We start from the raw sequence: 26,138 nt of genomic DNA, 5'->3' as shown, positions 1-26,138 counted from the left end.
AACCAAGGCATTAATTGATTCAGGAGCATCCGGAAATTACATTGATTCCACTTATGTAAATAAAAATCGTATACCTATTATTTGTAAACAAAATCCTGTGTCTATTAAGTTGATAGATGGTTCATTAATAGAACAAGGACCTATTACACATCATACTGTTCCCCTGCTTGTAACATCATTGCAGGGACATACTGAATATTTATCTTTTGATCTCATATCCATACATCAGCATACTCTCATCCTAGGCTATCCTTGGTTGAAGAAACACAACCCACACATAAATTGGGTTTCAAATAAGGTAACATTAGATTCTGCTTTTTGTTTAAACACTTGTTACCCACATCAAACCATAGCGTCACTTGATATTGGTTTACCCTCGTGTTATCAGGATTTGGCAGAAATATTTAATTTAAAAGAGGCAGAAAACCTTCCACCCCATAGGGAATTTGACTGTCCTATCGATATAATACCTGGTTCCAAAATCCCTCATGGTAAGATCTATCCTCTCTCTCAAGAGGAACTACAGTATATAAGAAATTACCTAGACGAAAATTTACGTAAGGGATTTATTTCACACTCCACATCCCCTGCAGCTGCAGGAATGTTTCTAGTAAGAAACAAGGATGGTACCATAAGACCTATTATTGATTATAGAGCATTAAATAACATCACAATAAAAAACAGATACCCTTTACCTTTAATACCTGAACTTTTGGAACGTCTAACTGGTGCAACTATTTACACCAAATTAGATTTAAAGGGAGCTTATAATTTGATTAGAATCAAAGAAGGTCACGAATGGAAAACGGCATTCAGGACCAGATATGGCCTTTTCCAATATAATGTAATGCCTTTCGGTCTGAGTAATGCTCCGGCAACTTTTCAGTTTTTTATAAATGAGATCTTTCGTGACCTGATAGACGTTTGTGTCATAATATACCTTGACGACATCTTAATTTATTCTAGAACACCACAAGAACATGAAAAACATGTACGCTGGGTATTAACTCGTTTAAAAGAACACAAACTATATGCTAAACTAGAAAAATGTTCCTTTCATGTCACAGAAATAAAATTCTTGGGTTATATCATTAGTCCCAACAAAATACAAATGGATCCGGAGAAGGTATCAGCAATTCTAAATTGGCCTACTCCTACTTCCACAAAATCTGTACAACGATTCATTGGTTTTGCGAATTTTTATAGGAAGTTTATAAAAAATTTCTCTTCTATCGTTAAACCATTAACAACACTTACTAGTGAAAAACAAAGATTTAAGTGGACAGAATCCGCTAATATTGCCTTTAATAAATTGAAAGAATATTTTACTACAGCACCCATTCTAGCTATGCCAGATTTTGATTTAGAATTTATCCTTGAAGTAGATGCATCCGACTCAGGTATCGGTGCAGTTTTATCACAACAAGATAAGAACAAGACTGAGATTCATCCTATTGCTTTCTATTCAAAAATGTTAACTAGCGCTGAGAAAAACTATAGCATAGGAGATAAAGAACTTCTAGCTATAAAACGTGCCCTAGATCACTGGAGACATTTATTAGAAGGTTCTAAATTACCTTTTAAGATTTATACCGACCATAAAAATCTTGAATTTCTAAAAACAAGTAAGACCTTGTCTGCAAGACAAGCAAGATGGTCTATATTCTTTGATCGTTTCAATTTTCTTTTAACCTACAGACCGGGACACTTGAATACCAAAGCCGATGCTCTCTCTAGACTACATAAACAAGACACTCATAATCAAATTAACCAAATCATTCCAAAAGAAAAAATTATAGGTTTACTAACACCTTTAGAAGAGGAGATATTAAAAGAATTAAAACATGACCCACCACATGGAATAGACTGTCAAAAAGATTCCAATACTGGTCTTTTTTATCATAATTCTAAACTATATATCCCCAAACAAATTAGATCTTCTATTCTCAAACAAACCCATGATGGGACACTAGCGGGTCATCCAGGTATTTCTAAAACTATAGACCTAACCAGGAGAAATTATTGGTGGCCACTCATGGATACCTATATTACAAATTATGTAAAACATTGTGATACCTGTGCCAGAAACAAGTTGGCTCACAAAAGACCATCAGGTCTTTTATCTCCTCTGCCTATTCCTGACAAACCCTGGAGTACCATATCAATGGACTTTATTGTCGAGTTACCTGAATCCCACCATTACAATACTATTTTAGTTGTCATTGACCATTTAACAAGACTGGCTCATTACATTCCCCTAAAAGGTCTCCCTACAGCTTTCACTACAGCTCACGTTTTCCTAGACAACATAGTTCGCTTACATGGACTGCCTAAAGTTATTATAACTGATCGTGGTACACAGTTTACCTCTAATTTTTGGAGATCCTTATGTAAGCTAATCAAGATTGATTCAAGATACTCAACCGCTTTTCACCCTCAGACAAATGGCCTTACAGAACGACTCAACCAAACCCTTGAACAATATCTTCGTTGTTATATATCTCATCTGCAGGATGACTGGTCATCTTATTTACCTTTGGCAGAATTCTGTTATAACAATACTACTTCTTCATCAACTAAACTATCCCCATTCTTCGTTACTTATGGATATCATCCTACTACCATTTCCTTATCCTCTCAACAAGTGAACTCTCCCTCAGCATTGGATTTCGCAAATACTCTACAAGAAAGACTTAACATCCTGAAAAAACATCTTTCGGAAGCTAAAGATTATCAAAAAAGGTTGTATGATACCCATCACACTGCTAGCCCGGCTTATCAGATTGGAGATTTAGTACTACTCTCGACAAAGAATCTCAAACTTTCAGTTCCTAGCAAAAAGTTAGCAAATCAATACTTGGGTCCTTTTAAGATTTCTAAAATAATCAACCTCAATGCTGTGAGATTAGAGCTTCCCCAGGATTTTAAGATTCACCCCTCTTTTCATGTCTCTTTGTTAAAGCCATATCTTCCTTCACCTCAGTCCCTCTCCTTGACTCGACCACCTCCAATACTCATTGATGATCGAGAGGAGTATGAAGTTGAAGCTGTGTTGGATTCTAGGATCCATAGGCGGAGGTTGGAGTACCTTGTGAAATGGAAAGGTTATGGTTCGGAGGATAACTCTTGGCAGCTTCATTCTGATCTTCGCACTCCCCGTCTTCTACGAAATTTTCATCGCCGCTATCCTGAGAAACCGAGTTTGGAAACCCCTGGGGTGCTTCCTTGAAGGGGGGGAGATGTGGTATACCTTTAACTCTAACCCCTCCTATTTGGTCTCCACCCTATTTAAGGACTACCTGTAACACTCATTTACTGCCTGATTATTGAAGTCATAGCTACTCTGTTGTAGCTTTCCTTATTTCAGGTCTCCTATTGCTTGTATCCTGTGCAAAGTGGTTTACTATGTTTACTTTTGCTTCATCTTGAATCTCTTACGATCTTATCGTTACTTTGTCATTACCGAGTCTGGATCATTCAACGGCCGGATCTACTTTTTCACCGCTACCCGGAAGTAAGCCGCATTCACACACGCTGCCTGTCCCAGACACGGATCCTCCAATGCGGTAACAGAATAACCACGGTCCTCAAGGTGGTAACGTACACGAACAAAGCTAAAGCCTTTAAACATCATACCTGTTTGTTTTTTGTCACCATTCTGAATTATTGGGCATATCCTATTACCTGCAACAATCAATATAAACAAACATTGTGTGTCTGTGGAATGTTTGAACTTGTAAATATTTTAGGCTGTGTGTGATTGCGTGAAGTAAAAAGGATCAATTGTTTCTACCATTTCTGATTCTGAGCGTGTCAGTATTTCTTTATCATCTGTGGCCTCCGTTTACATATATATATATATCGAACATAAGATATATATTATATTAATAAATCCTTATGTTTATTAACACCTAAGTCAGTAGTTAATATATAAATTCATCATATATTAAATGTCTCATATTGTTTAATCAGGCTACATAGAAGTTGTTTTCTGATTACTACAAAAAAGAGCAACAAGCTCTAATTTTAGGGCTAACCTTTATAACAAATGTGCAAATGCTTGTTTACTGAAATACAAAGCTCAGAATACCACACTGTGTAACTCTCTTATGGTATGTGATTAGAGTCCATATACATCTGCTACACTATTCACTAATTTCTGGTGTTTCTCTTCTCCTCTCCTGTGTAACTCTCTTAAGGTATGTGAATAGAGTCCCTATACATTTGCTATGCTATTCACTGATTTCTGGTCCCCCCCCCCTGTGTAACTCTCTTATGGTATGTGAATAGAGTCCCTGTACATCAATAAAACTATTCACTGATTTCTGGTGTTTGCCCCCCACTGTGTAACTCTCTTATGGTATGTGAATAGAGTCCCTATACATTTGCTATACTATTCACTGATTTCTGGTGTTTCTCCCACCCTGTGTAACTAGTTTATGGTATGTGAATAGAATCCCTGTACGTTTGTAACACTATTCACTGATTTCTGGTGTTTTTCCTCCCCTGTGTAACTCTCTTATGGTATGTGATTAGAGTCCCTATACATCTGCTACACTATTCACAAATTTCTGGTGCTTTTCCTCCCCTATGTAACTCTCTTATAGCATGTGAATAGAGTCCCTATACACCTGCTATACTATTCACTGCTTTCTGGTGTTTCTTCTCCCATGTGTAACTCTCTTATGGTATGTGAATAGAGTCCCGTTACACCTGTAACACTATTCACTGCTTTCTGGTGTTTTTCCTCTCCTGTGTAACTCTCTCTTTTAATATGTATGTAAATTGAGCATAAGATTATAGGCTGTTAAAGTCCTGTATTTATTGTGATGTTATTTCCAGTGTCTTATTTCTAATGTCTTGTCAATTGCTATGTGATGTTCAATCCTTATCAATAATTGCTATTAGTCTTATATTTATAGCTTTCGTATGGCACAGCTTCAACCTCCTCCAAATTTTACTGTTTATTTTAACTTATCTCACCCTGACCTGAGTCAAACTTAGTGGGCCCAGCTGACTACCCTGCCCATATATTTAACACTAGCTTGGGTTGTGCATTGCACTTGGGGTGCATTTCCTGGGCAGTATGCAATTTCACAATAGAATACGTTCACATCTCTGAAGTGAACATTTTGTAAGTGAGGCAATTTTAAGCTAAGAATTATACAAGAATTGAACATAGGACAAGACACTAGGCAAATACTCTTGTAATAATGTGTTTTATGTATTTTACTGTTTCCCGTTTTGCAAAATGTTCCAAATCCTCGTGTTCCTTTTCACTACCTCTTGTCTATTCAACAAACTATATTTTTCATTTAGTCCTTTCATTTACTACTGGCATATTCTTAAAACTGTCTGCTTGTCTATGGTACAAACTTTCTAGGGGATAACCAGAAAATGGACCCAGAGGAATAAATTATATTGTGAAAAAATGCCTAAGAGGTAATAAATGGAATGCTCTACACCATATGCAGGTATCATTGGCAGAAGTAGTCAGGGAATGCCTTAATAATCAGAACTAAAGAATACTGAGAGGGTTTACAATCTTTATTCAACTGTACAAAAAAAATAAAAAATAAAGAGCTACAGTCTTCATACATATTTCAATGTAATTTGTCTCCAAATGTGAGCTTGCTTAAAGTAATTATTTAAATCATTAATAGTCATCTTCTTAGCACATGGAGGCTACATATAAATTTATAGCTATCATACACATAATAACATATTTCCACAAAGTCTCCAGTGCCACAGGGCAAGATATAAGTCAGGTTGAAGGGTCTGTTCTCTCCTTAACATGGCTCTTTTGAGTTGGACTAACCCAAATCACATATTTTTAGTTCCTGGGGCCAAAAAACAAACAAACTATGGCATACATTCTTAGTTCTGCTTTTTATCCCGGAGGTCACAAAAACTCAGCGCAGAGGGCCTCATGTGGCTCTTGGTCCACCAGTAGACTATCCCTGATCTAAATGTTATGAAAGATGTTATGAGTTCAGATAACATACTAAAAGAAGACCATTTTTAATATATACATTCAGAGGTTTACATTTACAGCTCACAGACTAAAATAGCTACAATATAATTATAATTTATATTGTAGCTATAGTAGGGTTTATTTTACAGGTATTTAGCTTTAAATAGGAATAATTTATTTAATAAGAATTAATTTATTTAGTTAGATTTAAATTATATTTAACTTAGGGGGGTGTTAGTGTTAGGTTTAGACTTAGCTTTAGGGGTTAATACATTTATTATAGTAGTGGCGAGCTCCGGTCGGCAGATTAGGGGTTAATAATTGAAGTTAGGTGTCGGCGATGTTAGGGAGGGCAGATTAGTGGTTAATACTATTTCTTATAGGGTTATTGAGGCGGGAGTGAGGCGGATTAGGGGTTAATAACTTTATTATAGTAGCGGTGAAATGCGGTCGGCAGATTAGGGGTTAATTATTGTAGGTAGCTGGCGGCGACGTTGTGGGGGGGCAGATTAGGGGTTAATAAATATAATATAGGGCTCGGCGGTGTACGGAGCGGCAGATTAGGGGTTAATAAAATGCAGGGGTCAGCGATAGCGGCGGCAGAATAGGGGTTAATAAGTGTAAGGTTAGGGGTGTTTAGACTCTGGGTACATGTTAGGGTGTTAGGTGCAGACATAGGAAGTGTTTCCCCATAGGAAACAATGGGGCTGCGTTAGGAGCTGAACGCTGCTTTTTTGCAGGTGTTAGTTTTTTTTTCAGCTCAAACTGCCCCATTGTTTCCTATGGGGGAATCGTGCACGAGCACGTTTTTGAAGCTGGCCGCGTCCGTAAGCACCGCTGGTATCGAGAGTTGCAGTTGCGGTAAATATGCTATACGCTCCTTTTTTGGAGCCTAACGCAGCCCTTCTGTGAACTCTAAATACCAGCGGTATTTAAAAGGTGCGGCCAGAAAAAAGCACGCGTAGCTAACGCACCCCTTTGGCCGCAAAACTCTAAATCTAGCCGTTAGTGTTTAATGTCCCTTTAAATATGAGGTGCATAGCACTTGTTTTGTTCATACAACTATATCCTACTTTTAATTCAAATATTCTGTTCTGATTGCCCAAGAGGTAGATGTTTTTTTTGTTTGTTATATTCAGTGTAAAATATCTTAAAACAGTTACTCCAGTAATAATATTTAGACCTATTGAGCTTTATGGGCTTACAGGATACATTCTTAAATGTAAAGGTATGAGATTTGTAAAATCATCATTACTAAAATTGCTTTAAAGGGACACTCAACCCAATTTTTTTCTTTCATGATTCAGATAGAGCATGACATTTTACGAAACTTTCTAATTTACTCCTATTATCAAATTTTCTTCATTCTCTTGGTATTTTTATTTAAAATGCAAGAATGCAAGTTTAGATGCAGGCCCATTTTTGGTGAACAACCTGGGTTGTTCTTGCTGATTGGTGGATAAATTCATCCACCAATAAAAAAGTGCTGTCCAGAGTCCTCAACTTATAAAAAAGCTTAGATGCCTTCTTTTTCAAATAAAGATAGCAAGAGAACGAAGAAAAATTGATAATAGAAGTAAATTAAAAAGTTGCTTAAAATTCTGATTATAGCTGTGCAGTATTTAAAAATTGTATGGCCAAAGTATTGTAGTGTACAATTTCATAATAGCATATGTTCACACTTCTGAAGTGAGCATTTTGTATGTGAAGAGTCCTTTACCATCTGCCATACTATTCACTGATTTCTGGTGTTCTCTCCTGTGTAATTCTCTTATGGTATGTGAATAGAGTCCCTATACATCTGTAAAACTATTCACTGCTGTCTGGTGTTTCTCCTCTCCTGTGTAACTCTCTTATGGTATGTGAATAGAGTCCCTGTACATCTGCTACACTATTCACTTATTTCTGGTGTTTCTCTTCCCCCCCCCGTGTAATTCTCTTATTGTATGTGAATAAAGTCCCTGTACATTTGCTATATTATTCACTGATTTCTGGTGTTGCTCCCACCCTGTGTAACTCATTTATGGTATGTGAATAGAGTCCCTATACATCTGCTACACTATTCACTGATTTCTGGTGTTTCTCTCCCCCCCCCATGTGTAACTCTCTTATTGTATGCGAATAAAGTCCCTGAACATTTGCTATACTATTCACTGATTTCTGGTGTTGCTCCCACCCTGTGTAACTCATTTATGGTATGTGAATAGAGTCCCTATACATCTGCTACACTATTCACTGATTTCTGGTGTTTCTCCCCCCCCGTGTAACTCTCTTATTGTATGTGAATAAAGTCCCTGTATATTTGCTATACTATTCACTGATTTCTGGTGTTGCTCCCACCCTGTGTAACTCATTTATGGTATGTGAATAGAGTCCCTATACATCTGCTACACTATTCGCTGATTTCTGGTGTTTTTCCTCCCCTGTGTAACTCTCGTGTGGTATGTGAATAGCGTCCCTGTACATCTGCTACACTATTCACTGATTTCTGGTGTTCTCTTTTCCTGTGTAACTCTCTTATGGTATGTGAATAAAGTCCCTGTATATTGTCAACACTATTCACTGATTTCTGGTGTTTCTCCCCCCCCCCCCCCCTGTGTAACTCTCTTATGGTATGTAAATAGAGCCCCTGTACATTTGCTAAACTATTCACTGAATTCTGGTGTTTCTCCCACCCTGTGTAACTCATTTATGGTATGTGAAGAGAGTACCTGTACATTTCTAACACTATTCACTGATTTCTGGTGTTTTTCCTCCCCTGTGTAACTCTCTTATGGTATGTGATTAGAGTCCCTATACATCTGCTACACTATTCACAAATTTCTGGTGCTTTTCCTCCCCTATGTAACTCTCTTATGGCATGTGAATAGAGTCCCTATACACCTGCTATACTATTCACTGCTTTCTGGTGTTTCTCCTCCCATGTGTAACTCTCTTATGGTATGTGAATAGAGTCCCGTTACACCTGTAACACTATTCACTGCTTTCTGGTGTTTTTCCTCTCCTGTGTAACTCTCTCTTTTAATATGTATGTAAATTGAGCATAATATTATAGGCTGTTAAAGTCCTGTATTTATTGTGATGTTATTTCCAGTGTCTTATTTCTAATGTCTTGTCAATTGCTATGTGATGTTCAATCCTTATCAATAATTGCTATTAGTCTTATATTTATAGCTGTCGTATGGCACAGCTTCAACCTCTTCCAAATGTTACTGTTTATTTTAACTTATCTCACCCTGACCTGAGTCAAACTTACTGGGCCCAGCTGACTACCCTGCCTATATATTTAACACTAGCTTGGGTTGTGCATTGCACTTGGGGTGCATTTCCTGGGCAGTATGCAATTTCACAATAGAATACAGTCACACATCTCTGAAGTGAACATTTTGTAAGTGAGGCAATTTTAAGCTAAGAATTATACAAGAATTGAACATAGGACAAGACACTAGGCAAATACTCTTGTAATAATGTGTTTTATGTATTTTACTGTTTCCCGTTTTGCAAAATGTTCCAAATCCTCGTGTTCCTTTTCACTACCTCTTGTCTATTCAACAAACTATATTTTTCATTTAGTCCTTTCATTTACTACTGGCATATTCTTAAAACTGTCTGCTTGTCTATGGTACAAACTTTCTAGGGGATAACCAGAAAATGGACCCAGAGGAATAAATTATATTGTGAAAAAATGCCTAAGAGGTAATAAATGGAATGCTCTACACCATATGCAGGTATCATTGGCAGAAGTAGTCAGGGAATGCCTTAATAATCAGAACTAAAGAATACTGAGAGGGTTTACAATCTTTATTCAACTGTACAAAAAAAATAAAAAATAAAGAGCTACAGTCTTCATACATATTTCAATGTAATTTGTCTCCAAATGTGAGCTTGCTTAAAGTAATTATTTAAATCATTAATAGTCATCTTCTTAGCACATGGAGGCTACATATAAATTTATAGCTATCATACACACAATAACATATTTCCACAAAGTCTCCAGTGCCACAGGGCAAGATATAAGTCAGGTTGAAGGGTCTGTTCTCTCCTTAACATGGCTCTTTTGAGTTGGACTAACCCAAATCACATATTTTTAGTTCCTGGGGCCAAAAAACAAACAAACTTTGGCATACATTCTTAGTTCTGCTTTTTATCCCGGAAGTCACAAAAACTCAGCGCAGAGGGCCTCATGTGGCTCTTGGTCCACCAGTAGACTATCCCTGATCTAAATGTTATGAAAGATGTTATGAGTTCAGATAACATACTAAAAGAAGACCATTTTTAATATATACATTTAGAGGTTTACATTTATAGCTCACAGAGGAAATACATTTATTACTCTTGTCAAAAGACTTAAGAAAACATAATTTATGTAAGAACTTACCTGATAAATTAATTTCTTTCATATTAGAAAGAGTCCATGAGCTAGTGACGTATGGGATATAAATTCCTACCAGGAGGGGCAAAGTTTCCCAAACCTCAAAATGCCTATAAATACACCCCTCACCACACCCACAAATCAGTTTAACGAATAGCCAAGAAGTGGGGTGATAAGAAAAAAGTGCGAAAGCATAAAAAACAAGGAATTGGAATAATTGTGCTTTATACAAAAAAATCATAACCACCACAAAAAAGGGTGGGCCTCATGGACTCTTGCTAATATGAAAGAAATTAATTTATCAGGTTCTTACATAAATTATGTTTTCTTTCATGTAATTAGCAAGAGTTCATGAGCTAGTGACGTATGGGATAATGACTACCCAAGATGTGGATCTTCCACGCAAGAGTCACTAGAGAGGGAGGGATAAAATAAAGACAGCCAATTCCGCTGAAAAATAATCCACACCCAAAATAAAGTTTAAATCTTATAATGAAGAAAACTGAAATTATAAGCAGAAGAATCAAACTGAAACAGCTGCCTGAAGTATTTTTCTACCAAAAACTGCTTCAGAAGAAGAATACACATCAAAATGGTAGAATTTAGTAAAAGTATGCAAAGAAGACCAAGTTGCTGCTTTGCAAATCTGATCAATCGAAGCTTCATTCCTAAACGCCCAGGAAGTAGAAACTGACCTAGTAGAATGAGCTGTAATCCTTTGAGGCGGAGATTTACCCGACTCGACATAAGCATGATGAATTAAAGATTTCAACCAAGATGCCAAAGAAATGGCAGAGGCCTTCTGACCTTTCCTAGAACCGGAAAAGATAACAAATAGACTAGAAGTCTTTCGGAAATTCTTAGTAGCTTCAACATAATATTTCAAAGCTCTAACTACATCCAAAGAATGCAATGATCTCTCCTTAGAATTCTTAGGATTAGGACATAATGAAGAAACCACAATTTCTCTACTAATGTTGTTAGAATTCACAACCTTAGGTAAAAATTTAAAAGAAGTTCGCAACACCGCCTTATCCTGATGGAAAATCAGAAAAGGAGATTCACAAGAAAGAGCAGATAATTCAGAAACTCTTCTAGCAGAAGAGATGGCCAAAAAAAAACAAAAATTTCCAAGAAAGTAATTTAATGTCCAGTGAATGCATAGGTTCAAACGGAAGAGCTTGAAGAGCCCCCAGAACCAAATTCAAACTCCAAGGAGGAGAAATTGACTTAATAACAGGTTTTATACGAACCAAAGCTTGTACAAAACAATGAATATCAGGAAGAATAGCAATCCTTCTGTGAAAAAGAACAGAAAGAGCAGAGATTTGTCCTTTCAAGGAACTTGCAGACAAACCTTTATCCAAACCATCCTGAAGAAACTGAAAAATTCTCGGAATTCTAAAAGAATGCCAGGAAAAATGATGAGAAAGACACCAAGAAATGTAAGTCTTCCAGACTTGATAATAAATCTTCCTAGATACAGATCTACGAGCCTGTAACATAGTATTAATCACAGAGTCAGAGAAACCTCTTTGACTAAGAATCAAGCGTTCAATCTCCATACCTTTAAATTTAAGGATTTGAGATCCTGATGGTAAAAAAGGACCTTGTGACAGAAGGTCTGGTCTTAACGGAAGAGTCCACGGTTGGCAAGAAGCCATGCGGACAAGATCCGTATACCAAAACCTGTGAGACCATGCTGGAGCCACCAGCAGAAAAAACGAGCATTCCTTCAGAATCTTGGAGATTACTCTTGGAAGAAGAACTAGAGGCGGAAAGATATAGGCAGGATGATATGGGATATGAACAGCAGAGATTAGACAGGAGCTGGATTCCGCCGATACCAGTATTAGAGATACTTCTTTCATAGCCAGAGGACTGTGAGTCCCTCCTTGATGATTGATATATGCCACAGTTGTGACATTGTCTGTCTGAAAATTGCACGGAGTTCCAAAATATTGATTGGTAATCTCACCTCCTGAGATTTCTCAAACCCCTTGTGCTGTCAGAAACCCCCATACAGCTCCCCAACCTGTCAGACTTGCATCTGTTAAGATCACAGTCCAGGTTGGAAGAAAAAAAGAAGCCCCCTGAACTAAACGATGGTGGTCTGTACCACGTCAGAGGGTGTCGAACAATCAGTTTTAAAGATATTAAATGAGATATCTTTGTATAATCCCGGCACCACTGGTTCAGCATACAGAGCTGAAGAGGTCGCATGTGAAAATGAGCAAAGGGGAACACGTCCAATGCAGCAGTCATAAGAACCTAGAATTTCCATGCATAAGGCTACCGAAGGGAATGATTGAGACTGAAGGTTTCGATAAGCTGAAACCAATTTCAGACGTCTCCTGTCCAACAGAGACAGAGTCATGGACACTGAATCTATCCGGAAATCTAAAAAAGGTTACTCTTGTCTGAGGAATCAACAAACTTTTTGGTTAATTGATCCTCCAACCATGTTCTTGAAGAAACAACACTCATAAAAAGCTGGAAAGGATCTTTCCATTGAAAATGAGCAAAGGGAATTGAATCCAATGCTGTTAAAACATCTATGCATATATAGCAACTGAAGGAAATAATAGAGACTAAAGGTACCGACAGACGGAACCCAATACAAATTGTCCCTTGTCTGATAGAGACAAAGATAGTGACATAAACCATCTGGAAACCTAAAAAAAAAGGTGACCCTTGCGTGAGGAATCAAGAGCTTTTGAAAAAAGATCCTCTAACTATGTCCTGAAGAGCAAGTGAAACGTATGAGAATCCGCATCCTCAGGAAATAATCTGAATGAAAACAGAAAAATTAAGAATACGCATTTATTGTATCTAAAGAAAACAAATAATGCTATCAATGACCACAAAAAGGCAAAATAGTTTGAATAAAACTCCAAAACCCAGTTCCTAGAAAAGGAACTGGAAAAAAAACCCCAGAAGATTCCAGGTCTGAGCAGCGCTTGAACCCCATGGGTACCCAGCCATGTCTCAACAGTATCCAAAATATATAGGACAGAAACACACTGAAAGAAAGTGTTAGCCTTACTGGAATAAAATCAAAGAAATTTGGACAAAATAGAACCAAATAAATTTCAAAGAAGTCTTAACCTGCCCCTTACCAGCCAAGCTGGAATACGGCACGTGCATAGCAACATTAGGGAGCTAATTTCAAACCCCAATTAAAAACATGTTACTTGGGAAAGAACTCAGGATTCGTTCCTTAATAAGAACAACCAAACTAGTATAAGCTTAAGGTTTTAGTCTTAGAACTCAATCTTGAAGCCCATAGTAACAGTTAAGAATTGAATCCAATTATAATTGATTATCTTAGAACAAAAGAAATCTGGATTTTTTTTTTTTTTTTTTTTTTTTAAATCACAGAATTCTTCTAGCTAAAATAGCTAAAGACATAGATTAACCCTCATTTGCGAATATATTCAATAAAATGAAGACACAAATGAAATCATTAGCATGATAGTCCAGTTTAAAGGACCAGTCAAAACAGAGGACTTGCAAAATGCAAAACAACAAGACAAATGCAACGGCACCTAGTCTAGTAAATGTTGTCCCTTAACAATGCTAAAATAAATCATGATCTGATACTTGATCTTAAAGTAAACAGAAAAAAATGAAGCAATTGCAATATCACAGGACCTAGAAAAGTACCTGATACTAAATAATTTTCCAAAAATAAGATACAACTATATAAAGGAAAATAAATACTATTTTGCTATAAAAACAATAGCACAATTAGTAGGAGTAGAGATAGCTCCAATAAATTGGAGAACCCTCCAAATTGAATTTAACTGCTGACAAAGAATATAGTTTAAAAATAAAAGAAAATTCTCAGCCTATTCCATTCCCTAGTATGGGGAATTGGAAAGAAAACCTCTGAAATCACAGAAGAAATAAAAAGGCAGAAATAGTGTCAGCTAGTCTTAAAGAACTAGTTACCTTAATATCCAAAATAATCAACACCTCTTCAACAAAGAACAAATGTACTTTAATAATAAAAAAATTATATAAAAAAGTAGATTTGTTAGTGTCAATATCTGATGAAGAGAATTTCTGAAAGAGAAAAAAACATCATCAGAGAAGGACAAATCAGTATGTTGTTGGTCATTTGAAACTTCAATAATTAAAAAAGAAGTGAAAAAGACCTAAAAATCGTATTAGAAGGCACGAAGTCAGACATAGCCTTAATCAGAAAAAATATTTCTTATAAATCTTCTAAACATTTCTTGCACTTAAGAATGGAAATGTATAAAGCATAAATACTAATGGAATCTGCATGTAAAAGTATATCATAATAACTTATTACAAACCATAGCTAAAGATAAACATTTATAACATTTAAAATAAATGAACTTAGCTTTGGTAGAACTGAAACTCAGTTAAGCATTTTTCCAGAAGTGGCTTCTGACTCAGGGACAAACGGAGACATCTTGCAATATGTAATAGAAAAAACAACATATAAAACAAAATTGATCAAATTCCTTAAATGACAGTTTCAGGAATGGAAAAAAATGCCAGTGAACAAGCTTCTAGCAACCAGAAGCAATAAATAATGAGACTTAAATAATGTGGAGACAATAGAGACGCCCATATTTTTTAGCGCCAAAAAAGACGCCCACATTATTTGGCGCCTAAATGCTTTTGGCGCCAAAAATGACACCACATCCGGAACGCCGACACTTTTGGCGCAAAAAAACGTCAAAAAAATGACGCAACTTCCGGCGACACGTATGACGCCGGAAACAGAAAATTTTTGCGCCAAAAAAGTCCGCGCCAAGAATGACGCAATAAAATGAAGCATTTTCAGCCCCCGCGAGCCTAATAGCCCATAGGGAAAAAGTCAAATTTTAAGGTAAGAAAAAAATTGATTAATTCATATGCATTATCCCAAATATGAAACTGACTGTCTGAAATAAGGAATGTTGAACATCCTGAGTCAAGGCAAATAAATGTTTGAACACATATATTTAGAACTTTATATAAAAGTGCCCAACCATAGCTTAGAGTGTCACAGAAAATAAGACTTACTTACCCCAGGACACTCATCTACAAGTAGTAGAAAGCCAAACCAGTACTGAAACGAGAATCAGTAGAGGTAATGGTATATATAAGAGTATATCGTCGATCTGAAAAGGGAGGTAAGAGATGAATCTCTACGACCGATAACAGAGAACCTATGAAATAGACCCCGTAGAAGGAGATCATTGAATTCAAATAGGCAATACTCTCCTCACATCCCTCTGACATTCACTGCACGCTGAGAGGAAAACCGGGCTCCAACCTGCTGCGGAGCGCATATCAACGTAGAATCTAGCACAAACTTACTTCACCACCTCCATAGGAGGCAAAGTTTGTAAAACTGATTTGTGGGTGTGGTGAGGGGTGTATTTATAGGCATTTTGAGGTTTGGGAAACTTTGCCCCTCCTGGTAGGAATGTATATCCCATACGTCACTAGCTCATGGACTCTTGCTAATTACATGAAAGAAATTGGTAAACCACCTCAGAAACAAGTCTACTGACTAGCAGGACAAAAGAGCACAACTGAAACCCTCCAAGAATAAACCAGGGGAATGTTGGGGATCTGCATGTAGAGGGGTCTCATACTTCCAATTTTAATAGGATTCAACTCAAAATGTGAATTCACCAAAAATGTCTATATATGTGTAGTAAAATGGTTTTCGATGTAATTGACTGATTTGCCTTTGTATGTTAACTCTTAAATGTGTGCTTTTCTATTGAACATAAGGAATCAGGAGTGGATCTTGCAGGGTCTAGAATACTGACCCAGCAGCATTCTGCACAGTAATTGCAGTGTCAAATCAGTTTACTTATATATGTCCCAAATTGATAAGCTCAAAGGAGATCAGAATACTCAAGAAGCTTTTCAATGTGTATGTATATCTATATATATATATCTATATATATATATATATATATATATATATATATACATATGGACTGCAAAACAATGGCAATCTTGCTACCAAAATGACATTTATAACACCGTTAATATGTATGTAGATGTTGTGCTATGCAGTGCTAAATAGCTGGTATGCAAAAAAAATAAATATATATATTAAAAAAATGTAAACATCCTTTTAACAGAATTCAGGGAGTGACATTGGAGCACCAGCAATGCATTATAAGAGGGAGCACTTTTTTTCTTCTCTGCACACATTGACAATCTCTCCAAGCTAAAGCAGATCTATGGTAATCAAAGCAAATAGGTAGAAACAGAACTGAAGAAACCCTATACAGTGGTTTCCCAAGAACCTTCGTTATGTAGGTATGAAGCCTTAGACACCATTAAGGCTGAACTAGTTGGTTTCTTCTGCATCTTCTGGCAGTTTCTTTAAAATCCAGGACCTTAGCTTCTCAAGCTCTGGTTTGCAGAGTTCATGGTAGAGGTTTGGAAAGCTATGGAATGAAGATATCACACCATGAGTCTGTAGCATCTTGTTAGTTTCTTCACCCCATGAATGCAAGACTAACTCATCTGCACTTCCGTGACACTGAAATAATTCAGGCAGATTACTTTCTGTTTCAAGCTCCTATTGGGGAGAACAAAAAATAAATCAGAAACTAAATCTCCTTTGAATGTAATACATCTTTTTTTTTTTTTAAACAAACACAATGTACTTTTAATAAAAGCCGATATCAGAGGGGAGACATTTTTTAAGTAATATTTTAACTTAATATGAAAGGCACACCGTCTATACCAATGTATAAATTATTACAGTTGTAGATCTTCTGAACTGTATATGATGTGTTGTACTAGTTCAGTATAAATTAAATAGTGGGTTTCTTTAAAGCAATGGTAAAGTTACCTTAATCTCCAAATACAAGAAGAGACAGATGCGCCACATGGCCCAATAATGTTTGATCCAAAATCAACAGATGAATATATAAGGACTAGACTCACATTTGAGAGAGCACCTCAATCAGTGCTATAGAGGCAGACTGGGATCTATTACAGTCACCCAGCAGACCAAACTCCCGCAAAGATGTAGTATCTGTATTCAAAAAGATGAGAGACACAGGTGCCCACATTGCCTAGTACAGCAGGAACAGTGATGATATAGAACCAAATGGTAAGAGAGGTACTCACAATAGTTGTAGCATCTCCCTTGATGCTATAGGAGCAGGATGGGGTCAATTCAGTCATCAAGGGAGATTGAGGTGCTCTCTCAAATGTGAGTCTAGTCATTATATATTCATCTGTTGATTTTGGATCAAACAATATTGGGCCATGTGGCGCATCTGTCTCTTCTTGTATTTGTAGATTGCTGCGTTTGGATCCCGGCCTGGATCTCCACAGTTTGCTGCCTCATCCCTTTATCAAAGACTTTATCATAACATTATCTCTCATAGTGTATTACAATGGTAATGGATCTTTTTTGACAATTGTACTATCAATTTCACTATTCTCTGCAAGGGCAGATTTGTGATACCCCACATATATTATATCTTTGTTAGACCTATAATAATACTACTATTGCACAATTAGTACACTTATTATTTTTAATCTCAGCCCTTCTTTGGACTCTCTATATTATTAAATTAGGGCGCCCCCTCCCTTTTTGATTACCTTAATCTCGATGAAGTATATCAATAATGGTGTAAAATAAATATGTTTCATTCTTTTTTATATATTTGCGTATAACTCAAGTTATTACCTTCATAAAGGCAATTTCTAAACTTACGAAAATTCAACCAGTATTTTTTTTTTAATCTTTCGATAACATTTTTATTTCATCCAATCCAAATATCAGCCGTTAGGCGGCCGTCTCTCCACGTCATCTGCGTTATACATTTTTTCTTTGTATTGAAAACCGCGCACGCTCCCGTGTCATGTATGCGTCTTCAATACAGGTAGGAATCCCTCACTACGTCATCGGCTTCTTATTAACGATACGGACATGGAGCATGCGCAGTGGAAAGCTGCATTGGCAAGTAGCGCATGTGCATTTTATTCTGAATCGGGAAAGCGCTTTTGAGAGGCACAGAGAGCGGGTGGGACAGCTGAAGACGTCAGACAATGCAGAACACGGAAGTAGGGCTTGGGAGGAGTCGGCAGCCAATTGGTAGGGAATTTGAAATAAAAAATTTTTGAAAACTATAGCAGTAATCTAAAAAATAACTTAGCGACTATATTAAGGTAATATTGAGAAATGCTTGGTTGTCTTCAATACCGGATAACTTTACCTTCACTTTAAGCTTAAACAGACAATATACACCTGAGATTTTGAAATAATTTATTTTGCCCCCTTTTATGTAATTTAGCTCTAAAAATTGAGAACTTTTTAATTCTCAGAATTTAAAATGCACCCTGCTAAAGTCTCAAGGTTAACTATGTTACATATAATTGGTTTTAGCTGATGACGACTGCAAAACAGTGTACTTTATACTAACATTATGGTTGAGGCTAGCCTTTGTTTTCTGAAGACTAAAGCCCAGGTCGGCTCTTCGATATACAGAAAATTGTGGGTAGAGTTTTGCTATTGATAAACGATCACTAAAAAACTCTAAGCCATCTCCGTGGAGATGTTGCCTGTACAACGGCAAAGAGAATGACTGGGGTAGGCGGAGCCTAGGAGGGATCATGTGACCAGCTTTGCTGGGCTCTTTGCCATTTCCTGTTGGGGAAGAGAATATCCCACAAGTAAGGATGACGCCGTGGACCGGACACACCTATGTTGGAGAAACATAATTTATGCTTACCTGATAAATTTATTTCTCTTGTAGTGTAGTCAGTCCACGGGTCATCCATTACTTATGGGATTATATCTCTTCCCCAACAGGAAGTTGCAAGAGGATCACCCAAGCAGATCTGCTATATAGCTCCTCCCCTCACATGTCATATCCAGTTATTCGACCGAAACAAGACGAGAAAGGAGAAACCATAGGGTGCAGTGGTGACTGGAGTTAAATTAAAAAATTTTGAACTGCCTTAAAAGACAGGGCGGGCCTTGGACTGACTACACTACAAGAGAAATAAATTTATCAGGTAAGCATAAATTATGTTTTCTCTTGTTAAGTGTAGTCAGTCCACGGGTCATCCATTACTTATGGGATACTAATACCAAAGCTAAAGTACACGGATGAAGGGAGGGACAAGGCAGGAACTTTAAACGGAGGGAACTACTGCCTGAAGTACCTTTCTCCCAAAAATAGCCTCCGAAGAAGCAAAAGTGTCAAATTTGTAAAACTTTGAAAAAGTGTGAAGTGAAGACCAAGTCGCAGCCTTGCAAATCTGTTCAACAGAAGCCTCATTTTTAAAGGCCCAAGTAGAAGCCACAGCTCTAGTAGAATGAGCTGTAATTCTTTCAGGAGGCTGCTGTCCAGCAGTCTCATAGGCTAAACGTATTATGCTACGAAGCCAAAAAGAGAGAGAGGTGGCTGAAGCCTTTTGACCTCTCCTCTGTCCAGAGTAAACGACAAACAGGGAAGAAGTTTGACGAAAATCCTTAGTTGCCTGCAAATAGAACTTCAGGGCACGGACTACGTCCAGATTATGCAAAAGTCGTTCCTTCTTTGAAGAAGGGTTAGGACACAATGATGGAACAACAATCTCTTGATTGATATTCCTGTTAGAAACTACCTTAGGTAAGAACCCAGGTTTAGTACGCAGAACTACCTTGTCTGAATGAAAAATCAGATAAGGAGAATCATAATGTAAGGCAGATAACTCAGAGACTCTTCGAGCCGAGGAAATAGCCATCAAAAACAGAACTTTCCAAGATAACAGCTTAATATCAATGGAATGAAGGGGTTCAAATGGAACGCCTTGCAGGACATTAAGAACTAAGTTTAAGCTCCACGGTGGAGCAACAGTCTTAAACACAGGCTTAATCCTAGCCAAAGCCTGACAAAAAGCCTGAACGTCTGGAATTTCTGCCAGACGCTTGTGTAGAAGAATAGACAGAGCAGAAATCTGTCCTTTTAACGAACTAGCGGATAAGCCCTTTTCTAAACCCTCTTGTAGAAAAGACAATATCCTAGGAATCCTAACCTTACTCCATGAGTAACTCTTGGATTCGCACCAATACAAATATTTACGCCATATCTTATGGTAAATTCTTCTGGTAACAGGTTTCCTAGCCTGTATTAAGGTATCAATAACTGACTCCGAGAAGCCACGCTTTGATAGAATCAAGCGTTCAATCTCCATGCAGTCAGCCTCAGAGAAATTAGATTTGGATGGTTGAAAGGACCCTGAATTAGAAGGTCCTGCCTCAGAGGCAGAGACCATGGTGGACAGGACGACATGTCCACTAGGTCTGCATACCAGGTCCTGCGTGGCCACGCAGGCGCTATCAGAATCACTGATGCTCTCTCCTGTTTGATCTTGGCAATCAGTCGAGGCAGCAGCGGAGACGGTGGAAATACATAAGCCATCTGGAAAACCCAAGGGGCTGCTAGAGCATCTATCAGCGCCGCTCCCGGGTCCCTGGACCTGGATCCGTAATGAGGAAGCTTGGCGTTCTGGCGAGACGCCATGAGATCCAGATCTGGTTCGCCCCAACGATGAATCAGTTGAGCGAAGACCTCCGGATGAAGTTCCCACTCCCCCGGATGAAAAGTCTGGCGACTTAGAAAATCCGCCTCCCAGTTCTCCACGCCTGGGATGTAGATTGATGACAGGTGGCAAGAGTGAGACTCTGCCCAGCGAATTATCTTTGAGACTTCCAACATCGCTAGGGAACTCCTGGTTCCCCCTTGATGATTGATGTAAGCCACAGTCGTGATGTTGTCCGACTGAAATCTGATGAACCTCAGAGTTGCTAACTGAGGCCAAGCTAGAAGAGCATTGAATATCGCTCTTAACTCCAGAATATTTATTAGGAGGAGTTTCTCCTCCTGAGTCCATGATCCCTGAGCCTTCAGGGAATTCCAGACTGCGCCCCAACCTAGAAGGCTGGCGTCTGTTGTTACAATTGTCCAATCTGGCCTGCGGAAGGTCATCCCCTTGGACAGGTGGGGCAGAGAAAGCCACCATAGAAGAGAATCTCTGGTCTCTTGGTCCAGATTTAGTAGAGGGGACAAATCTGAATAATCCCCATTCCTCTGACTTAGCATGCACAATTGCAGCGGTCTAAGATGCAGTCGCTCAAATGGTACTATGTCCATTGCCGCTACCATTAAGCCGATTACTTCCATGCACTGAGCTACTGACGGGTGTGGAATGGAATGAAGGGTACGGCAAGCATTTAGAAGTTTTGATAACCTGGCCTCCGTCAGGTAAATTTTCATCTCTACAGAATCTATAAGAGTCCCTAGGAAGGGAACCCTTGTGAGTGGTAATAGAGAACTCTTTTCCACGTTCACCTTCCACCCATGCGATCTCAGAAATGCCAGAACTATCTCTGTATGAGACTTGGCAGTTTGAAAACTTGACGCTTGTATCAGGATGTCGTCTAGGTACAGAGCCACCGCTATGCCTCGCGGTCTTAGTACCGCCAGAAGTGAGCCCAGAACCTTTGTAAAGATTCTTGGAGCCGTAGCTAACCCGAAGGGAAGAGCTACAAACTGGTAATGCCTGTCTAGGAAGGCAAATCTTAGGTACCGATAATGATCCTTGTGAATCGGTATGTGAAGGTAGGCATCCTTTAAGTCCACAGTGGTCATGTACTGACCCTCTTGGATCATGGGTAGGATGGTTCGAATAGTTTCCATTTTGAATGATGGAACTCTTAGGAATTTGTTTAGGATCTTTAAGTCCAAATTGGTCTGAAGGTTCCCTCTTTCTTGGGAACCACAAACAGATTTGAATAGAATCCCTGCCCGTGTTCCGTTCGCGGAACCGGGTGGATTACCCCCATTAGTAAGAGGTCTTGTACACAGCATAGAAACGCCTCTTTCTTTATTTGGTTTGCTGATAACCTTGAAAGATGAAATCTCCCTTGTGGAGGAGAAGCTTTGAAATCCAGAAGATATCCCTGAGATATGCTCTCCAACGCCCAGGGATCCTGGACATCTCTTGCCCAAGCCTGGGCGAAGAGAGATAGTCTGCCCCCCACTAGATCCGTTTCCGGATAGGGGGCCCTCTCTTCATGCTGTCTTAGGGGCAGCAGCAGGTTTTCTGGCCTGCTTGCCCTTGTTCCAGGACTGGTTAGTTTTCCAGCACTGTCTAACGAGCAACAGCTCCTTCCTGTTTTGGAGCGGAGGAAGTTGATGCTGCTCCTGCCTTGAGGTTACGAAAGGCACGAAAATTAGACTGTTTGGCCTTTGATTTGGCCCTGTCCTGAGGTAGAGCATGGCCCTTACCTCCCGTAATGTCAGCGATAATTTCTTTCAAGCCGGGCCCGAATAAGGTCTGCCCTTTGAAAGGAATATTAAGCAATTTAGATTTAGAAGTCACGTCAGCTGACCAGGTACTTCTGTCATAACAGTAGCCATGTCTTGCAAAGTGATTTGTAAGTGCCTCCCTGATGTACTTGGCGCCTCAAAATCACGCACCTCCTGAGCGGGAGGCGAAGGTACTGACACGTGAGGAGAGTTAGTCGTCATAACTTCCCCCTCGTTGTCTGGTGATAATTTCTTTGCATGTAAAGACTGACTTTTATTCAAAGTTACATCAATGCATTTAGTACACAATTTTTTATGGGGCTCCACATTGGCCTTCATACATAGTGAACAAACAGATTCATCTGTGTCAGACATGTTTAAACAGACTAGCAATGAGACTAGCAAGCTTGGAAAATACTTTTCAAATAAATTTACAAGCAATATAAAAAACGCTACTGTGCCTTTAAGAAGCACAAAAAGCTGTCACAGTTGAAATAACAATGAACCAAATTAGTTATAGCAACCAAATTTTCACAGTAAATGTATTAAGTTAGCAAAGGATTGCACCCACCAGCAAATGGATGATTAACCCCTTAATACCCAAAAACGGATAACAATTTAATAATTAACGTTTTTATCACAGTCAAACACACTGTCACAGGTCTGCTGTGACTGATTACCTCCCTCAAAATGAATTTTGAAGACCCCTGAGCTCTCTAGAGACGTCCTGGATCATGGAGGATGAAGTAGGAAGATTGTGACAATTTTTACTGCTCAAAAAAGCGCTAAAATAGGCCCCTCCCACTCATATTACACAGTGGGGAAGCTCAGTTAACTGTTTCTATGCAGAAACAAAAGTTAGCCATGTGGTAAAAATCATGCCCCAATAAGTTTTATCACCAAGTACCTCACAAAAAACGATTAACATGCCAGTAAACGTTTTGAACATACATTTTAAAAGTTATGAAGTGTTATTAATAAGCCTGCTACCAGTCGCTTTTACTGCAGTTAAGGCTCACACATTACTTCAGTATTAACAGTATTTTCTGAGTCAAATTCCATTCCCTAGAAAAATACTTCAGTGTACACACACTCCTCAGCCTAATACCAGTCGCTACCACTGCATTTAAGGCTGTACTTACATTACATTGGTATCAGCAGTAATTTCTCAGTCAATTCCATTGCTTAGAAAAATAATTTACTGCACATACCTCGTTTGCAGGGGGGCCCTGCATGCTATTCCCCTCTTCTGAAGTTACCTCACTCCTCAGAATGTGCGAGAACAGCCAGTGGATCTTAGTTACGTCTGCTAAGATCATAGAAAACGCAGGCAGATTCTTCTTCTAATGCTGCCTGAGAACAAACAGCACACTCCGGTGCCATTTAAAATAACAAACTTTTGATTGAAGAAATAAACTAAGTTTAAAAACACCACAGCCCTCTCACAACAACCTATCTTTAGTTAGCTTGCAAGAGAATGACTGGATATGACATGTGAGGGGAGGAGCTATATAGCAGATCTGCTTGGGTGATCCTCTTGCAACTTCCTGTTGGGGAAGAGATATAATCCCATAAGTAATGGATGACCCGTGGACTGACTACACTTAACAAGAGAAATTGAGCTATATGTTTGTTCAACCATAATATACCTCTTTTACATTAAGTGCACTCAAACTTATTATATATCGCTTTTTAGAGAACAAATAGAGCTTTCTTTTGACATCAAATATTTAAATATGAACCATAATTGAATATGAATAAAATCTAAGCAAGGTTGAGAAAATGTGATGTTTTCCAAGCATGCATTCACATTTTTATTGTGAATATCATATTAAACACCCATCTTTGTGTTCAGCGATGCCCCATGAGTGCAATGATACCCCCCATGTACAGGTTTTATAGAGTTTCAAGAAGTTACAGGACCAAATATGGGTCCTGCACATTTACATGATTTGACAAATTGACTTTCTGGGCCTATGTCACTTTTGAGACAGTGTGGCAGCCTAACTGTAAACTGTACTTTGTAATGTATTTTTTGTGTGTTTTGTGACACAGTTAAAGGGACAGTCTACACCCTACAATAATGGGTACATACCTGACCAAACTCTTAAATCATGTCTGATATACTTGGTCTAATCTGTTGCTTAAAACGTTAAATTTTTTTGTTATTCAGCAATCTAAAATGTCTGCCAGGCTCTGCCCACTGCTTAGTATGATTTGTTTATCTTATTATTAGTCCAATTAGCATTGACTCATAAATAACTTTTCTAGCGCACACACAATATTTTGCGCATGCGCAATGTGGATACCATGAGTGTATCATCCAATTTATTCCCCTGTAATTTTAGTTAACATTATTGTTCTGTGTCCTCTGTGCGCTACACAATCTGCCCATTAGCTCTGTGCGCTACACAATCTGCCCATTTCCATTTCATGAACAATTTATTTACTGTACCAGGGTTATCAGTGGTCTGCAGATCCCTATCTTTTAGTTTACCTTTAGAAACACTTACCCAGCCATAGATGAAGAGAGGGATGGGTCGGCTTTAAGAGCACTTAGTGGGGGCCGCAATATATTTAGCTTTGTGTCTGTAATAGGGACTTTGAGCAGCTATTTATTAACCTCTCAGATGTGCTTCTTTTCCCTCCACTTACCTCCGTTACAGGCAAAAGGGGTAAGGGATGAGGTCCCGATTACGTGAAGGAGAGGCTGACTGTACATTTTAGCTGTCTGATCATTGTATGTGAGTGAATATAGTGTGTGATGTTAGAGTGTGTGGGTTATTCTGTGTATGTGACAGTGTGCATGTGACAGTGTGCATGTGGCAGTGTGCATGTGGCAGTGTGCATGGGACAGTGTGCATGTGGCAGTGTGCATGTGGCAGTGTGCATGGGGCAGTGTGCATGGGGCAGTGTGCATGGGACAGTGTGCATGGGACAGTGTGCATGGGACAGTGTGCATGGGACAGTGTGCATGGGACAGTGTGCATGGGACAGTGTGCATGGGACAGTGTGCATGGGACAGTGTGCATGGGACAGTGTGCATGGGACAGTGTGCATGGGACAGTGTGCATGGGACAGTGTGTACCATAAGCATTTTTTTTTGTGTGACTCATTGAACAAGATGCATAGACTGTCTTGTGATTACCTCTCTGTACGTCTTCAGAATTTCTCTTTTTAAAATAAATATATATATATTTAATTTTATCTAAAAATTTAATTTTAATTGTTAATGATATGGATATTCTGTGATTGACGTTTATTTTTTTGGGAAATAAACTCACTTTACTTTGTATACTCAGAGTTATCTCTTGCCCTCCTTGATGGGCTATTTTTTTTTTTTTAAAAGAGAGACTGCAAATTTTTAAAATTACATCAGAAAATGGGAAGCACAGAGATGAGAAGAGGTATTGGGGGCGGTGGGGAGCTGTGTGTGTGTAAATATATATATATGTGCGTGTGTGTCAGCATTTAATGTTTGTGATGA

At 38.4% G+C, this 26,138-nt stretch overlaps 1 protein-coding gene across 1 annotated transcript in view; it reads right to left on the bottom strand.

The window, feature by feature from the left end:
* Positions 1-15,786: 15,786 nt before the first annotated feature.
* Positions 15,787-26,138, bottom strand: part of LYPLAL1 (lysophospholipase like 1) — a 92,571-nt gene continuing 82,219 nt past the window's right edge. The window contains exon 5 of the mRNA XM_053712507.1: positions 15,787-16,914. Within this exon, the coding sequence (XP_053568482.1) occupies positions 16,681-16,914 (234 nt within the window). The 3' untranslated portion in view covers positions 15,787-16,680. The remainder of the gene's footprint in view (positions 16,915-26,138) is intronic.

Source organism: Bombina bombina, chromosome 4, assembly GCF_027579735.1.
Source record: "Bombina bombina isolate aBomBom1 chromosome 4, aBomBom1.pri, whole genome shotgun sequence".
NCBI classification, from domain to species: Eukaryota; Metazoa; Chordata; class Amphibia; order Anura; family Bombinatoridae; genus Bombina; species Bombina bombina.
The sequence above is the reverse complement of the archived record's forward strand: the minus strand, read 5'-3'. Positions and strand labels throughout refer to the sequence as shown.